This window comes from Spinacia oleracea, chromosome 1 (genome assembly GCF_020520425.1).
Source record: "Spinacia oleracea cultivar Varoflay chromosome 1, BTI_SOV_V1, whole genome shotgun sequence".
Taxonomy (NCBI): domain Eukaryota; kingdom Viridiplantae; phylum Streptophyta; class Magnoliopsida; order Caryophyllales; family Amaranthaceae; genus Spinacia; species Spinacia oleracea.
The window spans coordinates 59,362,237-59,371,921 of record NC_079487.1 but is presented as its reverse complement, the minus strand read 5'-3'; the positions used below and the strand labels follow the sequence as shown (position 1 = coordinate 59,371,921).

General features: G+C 34.1%; 1 protein-coding gene and 1 long non-coding RNA gene across 3 annotated transcripts; one reads left to right on the top strand and one right to left on the bottom strand.

Annotated features, from left to right (window-relative positions):
* Nucleotides 1-2,402: 2,402 nt before the first annotated feature.
* Nucleotides 2,403-4,039, top strand: LOC130465897 (uncharacterized). Its single transcript, XR_008925911.1, has 2 exons — nt 2,403-2,549; nt 3,751-4,039. It is a non-coding gene; the product is annotated as an uncharacterized lncRNA (long non-coding RNA).
* A 603-nt stretch (nt 4,040-4,642) lies between these two features.
* On the bottom strand, nt 4,643-7,793 carry LOC110796749 (uncharacterized). Of its 2 annotated transcripts, none has more exons than XM_056841620.1 (2): nt 7,357-7,793; nt 4,643-5,830 (listed from the first exon to the last, which is right to left on the bottom strand). In XM_056841620.1, exons 1-2 carry the CDS (start codon nt 7,371-7,373, stop codon nt 5,566-5,568), a joined length of 282 nt encoding a protein of 93 aa, XP_056697598.1. In that variant the 5' UTR covers nt 7,374-7,793; the 3' UTR covers nt 4,643-5,565. The 2 variants fall into 2 exon arrangements, with proteins under 2 accessions (XP_056697598.1, XP_056697563.1); XM_056841585.1 differs by having other exon boundaries at nt 7,414-7,759.
* Between the last annotated feature and the right edge of the window lie 1,892 nt (nt 7,794-9,685).

Here is a 9,685-nt window from a genome sequence, read left to right as displayed (position 1 = left end):
TTTACAAACTTTTGCGTTCGAAAAACTAAAACCTCCGAAAAGTCATAGTTAGGCTTCGAATTTGGGAATTCTGGGTTCGGCCGAAAATTACTATTTTTGTCAAAATTTTAGAATGCCTTTTACATGCAGAATTGACACAAACATCACTCGATTTGGATGAGTAACGAAGAAACTGCCGAAAAACTGCGTACATATAATTAAATAAACGCAATTTGCAATTAATTAACAATTACGAAAATTAATCACCCCTTTTAATTCTTTGCAAATTTGTAAAATTTAACCATGTTTATGCAATTTAGATTATGAAAATAATAAGAGGCTCGTGATACCACTGTTAGGTTATGATACATATGACAAAACATAAATCATGCGGAAAAACCATAAAGCCAGGAAACATATTATTTACACATAATCATTTAGCATAATTTAGATGCACACTTTGTAGCGTGCCCTCCCTAGCTGCGCCCGAACCGAACAAGAACAAGTCTTTAGGACTCCAAGTGTCATCCCTCCGTAGATAGTCCACAGCACGTCCGGATCCGCCTTAAGCTTGACCAACTAGAATCGCCCTTAAGGTTACTAGGATTTTCGGCTAATAGGTTGCAAGTGTTTGGCTGATTTTTGCTTCAAAATCTTACCTTTAGAATACTTCAATTATCGTCTGTTAAATATGTGACCCTAGGTCTATATTTATAGAGTTTATGAAAAGGAATTCTAATCCTACTAGGATATGGATTTATTAATTAGAATCCTATTAGAACTCTAAATAATAAATTTAATCTTTTAGGATTAGGATTTAATCAATGCACGAATTCCGATAGGATTAGGATTCGTTACGAACACGAGCGTCGCACGACCACGAGGGAAGCACGCACCGCGCAAGCCTTGCGGCCCACACGCATGAGCGCTGCCTCGCAGCCCACGAGCACGCTCAGCACGCGCGCCAGCAGCCTTGCTGGGCCTGGCCTTGCGCTGGGCCTGGCGAGGCTTGTGGCCTTCGTGTTGGGCGCTCGGCTTGTTGGGCGTGGGTCTGGCTTCGTGCTGGTCCTTCGTCTAGCAAGCCTCGTCCGATGCTTAATTCGAACGATGCACTTCCGATTAAATTCCCGGTTCCGGAATTCATTTCCGATACGAACAATATTTAATATTTCCGATTCCGGAATTAATTTCCGTTTTGAACAAATATTTAATATTTCCGTTTCCGGAATTATTTTCCGATTCCGATAATATTTCCGATTCTGACAATATTTCCGTTTCCGGCAATATTTCTTATTCCAGTAATATTTCCATTTCCAATAATATTTTCCGATACGTACCATGTTTCCGTGTCCGGCAACATCTACGACTTGGATAATATTTATATTTCCGATACGATCCATATTTCCGTTTCCGGCAATATCATCGTTTCCGGAGTATTCATTTCTTGCTTGTGACGATCTCAGCTCCCACTGAAACCAAGATCCGTCAGTTCCGAATATCCATAGATGGAGTATTTAATGCCATTAAATACTTGATCCGTTTACGTACTATTTGTGTGACCCTACGGGTTCAGTCAAGAGTAAGTTGTGGATTAATATAATTAATTCCACTTGAACTGAAGCGGCCTCTAGCTAGGCATTCAGTTCACTTGATCTCACTGAATTATTAACTTGTTAATTAATACTGAACCGCATTTATTAGACTTAATATTATATGCATACTTGGACCAAGGGCACTATTTCCTTCATTAATGTGTGGCCAGGTGTGTCCTCCCTCAACCGTAGCCGATGTTGGAATAATGGAGTTCATGTCCTTTGGATTTGGGTATAGGCTTGGGGGTTGTAGTGTTAGTTGTTTGATTCAGGAAGGGGAAATGGACTATGGGAAAGTCCATTGTTATTGGGTTTGGGAGTTCCTTTGGCCGTGGAGGGTAGCTTTTGTTATCCCTTCTTTTTGGTTAGCGTTGAGAGTTGTTCTTAGTGCTATCAAAAACCAGTATCTGAACGCTGCTCCCCATTTTATGGGGTTTCATAGCATGCTAAACAAGTTCTATTTCGATGCTTGTGTGCAATACACAAGGTCTATGAGCCTAGGCCGTAGCATGGTTTCTCTGTCGTTCCTTTCCTTGTTTCCCAAGTTCTGCAGGTTCTTCCAAGAGTCTCCTAGTCGTAAGTGGCCTATCATCAGCACCATCTACTATAAAGAAAACTCGGTCGCAAATTGCCTTGGCAGGACACCGCATCAAAGGTGGTGTAAGCAAGGCATTTTCAACAATCACGGGCTCAAGCGAGAAGATCACATTGCCCTTTCATTGTTTGTCCATGTGTACTTTGTTGGTTTAATATGTGTAATGGTCTATAAAGACCTTAGTTTTGTTGTAGAATTTAGTATGTAGTTGTGTAAACCTCTTTATTTATGTAAAATTTAGCCTATGTCAAAAAAAAAAAAAAAACTGGTTGACATCTCAATTTTCTTGCCAACTTTTTCCCCCCAAAAAAATCTAAAATGTTGGTTATTAATTGTTCAGATTTATATTTTTTTTTAGGTTCATATGATCGAATGTTGATTAGGTTCGTTTTTTGATATTCAAATGTTTATATATATTCTTATTTATTAAGATTAAATTTGTGTTTGTAGATTGAGTTATGCAACTTAATAATGTTCATTTCTGGTGCTTATAATATTTTCACTTGTCTTGAAATTAATTTTGTTAATGCATTTAGAATTTTCTGTTGAAGGCTCTATTTTCTCTCACTTTTCTTATCAAATTTCTTCTAAAAAAAATTCAAATCTAATTTTTTATTTTTTTAGATCTAGAATTTGTAAAGGTTCATGTTAGTTTATTATTATGTTAATTTGGAAAAGCTCTGATGTTGTTTTGTGAGATTATGATGTTCATATCTATTTATTATTAATATTAAATGCATACTTGATGATTGAAATTTGAAGCTAAATAACGTTCATTTTCTGGGAATATAATGTTCTTTTTTATTCCATATAATATTGTCATTCGTCTTAAAAATATATTTCCAATGTGAGGTGATTTAGAAAGTTTCTGATTGAAATCTATATTTTCTCTCTCTTTTTGCTTGCCACATTTCTTCAAAATATTCAGATCAAGAATTTTATTTTTGTTCAAATCTTTGAATTATAAGGTTTATCTCAATCTATGGTTATGTATATTTTGAAATCATTGATGTTCATTTTGTGAGATTATGATGTTCACATCTACTTTTTATAAAGATTAAACTTATGATGGTTAACTTAATTGATTAAGTTGTGGAACTTAAAAATGATTATTTTGATAATAAAATGTTCATTATCATAAATTTTTACGTTCAAATTATAAAAAAGTAAGAGGTATGATGTTCATATGTGAATGTGTAGTATGTATAACTATTTAAGTTCATTTTTTATAAGTTCTCTCTTCATTTTCAAAAATACATTTTCATATTAACTTTAGTAAACACATAAATTGTGTATTTTTATTTTGAAGAAGTATTATTTTCATTTATAAAATAATTATCATGTAAATAGTGCTTGATTTATATGATAACAGTTCAACATGTTAAAATTCATTTTGAGCATGTACGTTTATAAAAGGTTGAATGTTCGATCAAGTATAAGCACAATTTTTTTTTAATTCACATTGAGTATTCTTGTATATTATCATTTAAACATTTTGCATGCTCATATTTTCAAATCAGTAAATGTTCATTTTTAAATTAGTCGTGTTCATCATATCAAATTACTTACTGTTTTCATTTTCAGCCTGCAACAATGAGGAAATTGAAACCGTGAAGGTCAAATATTGTGTTCAAATCACACTTCATAGACACATTCAAAAGTATCATAACTCGAGACTACATCAAAAGTAAGATTCAAGATGGAAAATATAGAAAAAGTTAAGAGTATGATTTGTTATCTTGTAATTCAAGTACAATTTTACATAAGCAACGTCTAAGATGTTAATTTTTTGGTAAAATATGTTATTTGACATGTTTTAATTGCACATTATATGTAAATATATGTTCAATGTAATAAGAGTGTAATACAATAACTATGTCCATTTTAAAATTAGTTAACTCATTTCACAATCAGTAGATAAATGATCAATTTTAAATTGGTTGAATAAATGAGGATTTCCATATAATTAGATAAACGTTCATCTTTAAATGAGTAGATAAATGTTTATTTCCAAATAAATAAATAAATGTTCGTTTGCAAAATAGTAAATGTTCATTTCTAAATAAATAAATAAATGTTCATTTCCAAAATGATAAATATTCATTTTCAAACCAGTATATTAATGTTCATCTTAAACAACACTAAATGACGTCGTTTTGGATGGGGTATATCCAGTGGATGGGGTATAGCCGTATAGCCAGTGGATGGGGGGTATAGCCAACTCTGTCTTTACACGGGCGCAGCAAAAAAATTGCGATTATTAAGGGTTACATGATTTACCTTTATACATTACGAAGTACTATTAGTTTTTTGAAGGGATAATGTTTTAAAGTGAAGATTTTATCAATAGAAAATAGATAACTTGAACATTATACAAAGTAAATTTAAGCATTTTCAATTTTTTTTACTCTGTTGTACAATATTTATTCAACACCAACTTTAAATGAAAAGTCGTGTTGACGTATTACTCTGTACATTTGAAAAATAAATACGAATATTCATGATTTGTAATTACAAATATTTCTGAAGCGCCAGTTTCTTGCAAATGAAATGTAAGGATTACATACACCATAGTTCTGTTTGATGATGCCATGAATGGTAGCAGGAATGTAGACATAATCTGACTCTAACTTTTGGCACTTTTTTTTTTACAATAGCTAAACCATTACATAAACTAACCAAGAACTACACATTAAAAATTAAAACACGGGGGATAGAACTGGATACCAAGAGTCTTCAACGAGGCAGGACAAACTTCTTTTGGAACCGATACTTACCCATCAAAAGAAAGAGTTAGTAAAAGTTGAGGGCCTTCTACCTTTCAAATTAAAATTCCCATTCTTTCTTCTTAACCTTAGGCGAGAGTGATAAGATACAGTCAACGAGATGTTTTGAGAGGAGGGATAGGCTGGACGAACAAGACACTTCAACAGGGACGAAACTTTGCATTTGGAAGGATCAAAGATGACGTAGCTTCACGCGTTGACGCTTGGATTACCACACTTGTAGCTGGATCTTCTTGTGCCAACTCTGGAGTTGTTTCACACCTATCATGCCCTTCAACAAGAGGGTGACTAATCTTCATTGTTGTATTACCTTCATGAGTTTCATTACAATCCATCTTCCTTGATGGATCGAGGACTCGAATGTTAATCATCTTCTTTTGAAAAGAAAATTAGAAAAATAATGTTCTTTCCTTGGAAATCTCTCTATACATTGATGGACTGAGATGCAAATAAGAATCCATTCGTTTTCGATTTGAAAATCGAAACCTGAACCCTGCAAGATTTGGGTATTTTGTTTCTAAAGTAGATTTCAGAGCTGAATTGTTGTCAATAATGTTGGGCCTGTGATCTTGGTTAGTAGGGTTGACTTCACCCTCTACATTCAATAATTTTCCTACAACGTTCTTTTCCATCTTGGTGTCATTCTTAACACCGGAACACATGTGAGTATGCCCTCCTTCCTTTGTCCCCTTCTTTCCTTCCTTTTGTTTTCCTCCTTCTCATTTTGGACACTTCCCTTAAACAACTCCTCCTCTTGAACTACTTCAAGTGCATCTTCCACAAAATCTGGAGACCAACCCAATAAAGAAGTCACCTCCTTAAGATTCAGCTGAAATTCTCGGTTTTGAGGGTCAATCTTAAGTGCGTGTGCAAGATCCCTGAAAGATAGATTGAGTTTTTTAAGCTCCATATAGCTGCCACTTCCCTCCATATAGTTTTTTAACAGGATCATAACACAACACCGCTGTGCACAACTAACCCACTTTATCAAAGTCTTTCTCCTTGATAAGCAAGCACCCAAGTTCATATATTGAGGGATAGAACAAGACCCAAAAAAACTGACTTATCCTTATTACTCACCAATACAAATGACAAGATCTTGATAGCAAAAAAATATTTTGAAATAGCCAAACCAGTAGCATTCTTTTTGTAGAAATTGTTGTCCTCATCCTTCAAACTTCTTACATAATTAAGAATACCAATAGGATTTCCCAACTGACTAACTATTTGTTCCAAATTGTTAGAACAAACATCATTTACCCCAAAATGCGAGAAACATAAATCCCCCTTAAGCTCCTAAAAGCTACTCATAACATAAAAATATAAAAATTAAAGGGAAATTCTCTATGGAAGCATTATACTTTTGCAAATTCTCAATAGTAACAAAAATTTTGCCACTTTCTCTAAAATAACATTAATAATCCAAATTCCCTCTAATATAACATTATTTCAGTAATTTCAACCTAATTAACCAATATAATAATGACTATGGTTAACTCTAGTAGCTCCTACAAAAAGCTGACTATATACGAGACAATGCTGACCTATTAGATACCATGAATACTACTCCTACAAACAACTGACTATATATGAGACAATGCTGACCTGTTAGCTACCATGTATACTACTGTAATATAGCATATACATCATGTTGAGTTCCAGAAACCATTCACAACTTGTCCCCGTATCTAAAAACTAAATACTCAAATTACATAAATTAAGTTTGATCAGGAAAACACGGGAAAAAGTGGAACACAAAGTAAAAAGATGAAGAAAATAAAATTCGGACCATTCACCAAATTCCTAACAATTGGCCCACCAAAGATGCAAAATAGAGTGGAATATTTATGTGAGGTGGATAATGCAAATTCTTAATTTCCAAAACTGAATATTCAAGAACAGAGAATCCGGTTGCATTGATCTTCAAAAGAAATCGACATCATTACTTTATAATTATATAGATTTTTAGTTTAAATAATAACATACAAAGGAAGAAACTTATTACTTATGTAACATCAGTCTTCTGTTACATAAGAGTATATTATGTTACATACAAAACCCACGTGGCAGTCTCGATGCATTCTGCCACAGTGAAAAAAAAAACTCAGGAAAAAGTAGTAGATTCATCTAAGGAAGGAAATGAAGGGGGTGAGAGGGAAAATACGAAGAAGATAAAGGGGGAAATGAGGGGTTTCTGTTTTAATAACCTAGAATTTCTGGAGGGAAGGATGACGAATGTTTTAGAGAATTTCCCAAAATTAAAAGGAACAAACAAGGAAGAGCAACACCACCACAATAAGACCCACTGAAACGCCAAAGGAGCTCTAAATTATACTCCTAATCTACACACTCAAAATCAATAATTTAGAGAGGTTGAAAATCAAAAGGCAAGAAAAACAACAACCTGATTCCCAACTTCATCTTCTTAGAAACGGATGGTGAGGGAACTCACAAACCTAACCTGAATCGATGAATTTCCTTTTCTGAATTTGCGGGCGGCGATGCAGCTTTGTGGATCTTTGACACTTGATACAAATTCATCCTAGGAGAGCAGAGTCGTTGGCAATCAGAGGGATGAGGGGATAGATTACCGGCGAGCCGCTAGGTAATTCAAAGATGGCGGCTGGTTAGGGTTTGGAAGAAGGAGCTAACTTTTGGTACTTTTAAGGCTTTAAGTTTTAACCAAATAATTAACACGAATTGAATCATAATGTTACTCTGTATGTGTTTTTAGGATCTCACCGTAGATCAGGTTGTGTTTTATTTATTTACGTTTCACAATGAAAACATCCATGAGAAAACGAATAGCTTTAGTTGTACCACACACAAGGCATATAAACGGTTGTACATATTTTTATTTTCATAATTGATTTGAAGACATTATTTATACGGTTTTTTCATGAAATGCCCCTGAGTTTTGGTGTAATTCACCAATTGCCCCCCGACTTTCAACAATATATAAAATACCCTAAAACAAAACTTAATACCCCAAATACCCTTACTTTTAACTTGCTAGTGCACCGTTAGCCCAAATTTCAAATTCACCAAATACCCCTACCTTTAAACTTATTTCACCAAATACCCATATCTTTAAAGTACCCATTTTGATGCTAAACGGATATTTTTTGTCTTTAAAAAATTAGTCATTGGTTATTCTTTGTATATAAATACCCCTGTTTGCATGGTGAAAAAGAAATGGGTGTCACTACTAGGAATTTTGAGATTGCGAATTTGCATTACATGTTGCAGAATCATACGCATAACAAACTCAAGCTCATAATCATAACCCTTTCAAGAAGTTGAAGAAGCTTCCTAGAAAACAGGGAGGTCCTTTTCAAAGTTTGGAGGCATTCCGAGGATTGAATTTTTCTCAAGAAAAATTGACAAGCTTCAAAGAAAAGTTTGACGACACTGTTGGCATGATCGGAAACTCCTCCTGACAAGGTATGTGATGGAATCCTAAGGTATACCACAGAACAATATCCTTGTTCTCTATTTCACTACCCTTGCAAAATAAAACTTGCATTCTAAGTGTCTCGAACCAAAGCAATATAGATAAATTTGAACAATTTGTCCATTTTAATATAATATCTCTGCAAGTGTTGAGCAGACACAAAGGCTGATAAATGCGTGCATACATAATGAAGAAACTGAAACTTGCAGAGAAAATCTTATGTTAGCACAGTATATTCTTACCTTTCAGACCAGGTAGCGAGGGTGTTTTCGCATGGCTCTGGTAAACAAACAACCTGACATCCCACTCCTCACTTCTATAATACGAAGTGACCCATATTTGGTTGTTGGTATGTAAATACCCCTCTTCTTAGGGGTGGATCCTCAAGATCAAGTAGGCTAGCTGCGGTGTCAGCATGAACCACCTTATACCCAACTGGGTTCCCTACGAATCACGTGAAATTCATATGGGTCGCTGCCTTTCATTCAATTTTCTTCTATTTATTTATTTTTTGTCCCTTGTCCAGACAAATAATGGAAAAAGACTTTTTTTGTTGAACCTTGTAGTCATGATTGATGATCGATATATTTGTACATACCACCAACATTTACAAAGAAGAAAATGAGTACGAGTGTGACTATTGCTTCATAATGTTAAATTATTAAGTTCGCCATTGAATTACTGTATTTCTTTTTCATAATGCAAAACGGGGGTACTTATATGCAAAGAATAACCAACAACTACTTTTTCAAACACAAAAACTAGAAGTTGACTATCAAAATGAGTACTTTAAAGATATGGGTATTTGATGAATTAAGTTTCCGAATAGGGGTATTTGGTGAAATAAGTTTTAAAATAGGGGTATTTGGTGAATTGAAATTTGGGCTAATGGGGCACTAACGACACATGAAAAGTAAGGGTACTTGGGATATTAAGTTTTCTTTTAGAGGCATTTTACGTATTATTGAAAGTCGAGGGGCAGTTAGTAAATTACGTCAAAACTCATGAGTATTTCCTGAAAAAATCGTTATTTATAAGTGGGAGATGATAAAACATAGTTGTAGAATGTGTTTTCGTGCACATTGAATCAATCAGTCTTCTTTTCAACAAAGCCGTGTAATTCTAGCAATAATACAAAGAAAGATACAACTATATATTAAAAACAAAAATATTGAATTAGTCCTTAATTAACAGAGTATATTTGACAATTGACACTACCTAACAAATTAAGGCGTGTATTAAAACATTTAAGAATATGAAAATGGTCTCAACTAGTCAC

Excerpts from the sequence above, each read along its gene's own strand:
- LOC110796749 (XM_056841585.1), bottom strand. The coding sequence starts at position 7,493 with ATGAATTTGTATCAAGTGTCAAAGATCCACAAAGCTGCATCGCCGCCC. Across the intron at positions 5,831-7,413 it reads AAGGAAATTCATCGATTCAG|GGATCTTGCACACGCACTTA; the intron begins GTTAGGTTTGTG and ends TCTATCTTTCAG.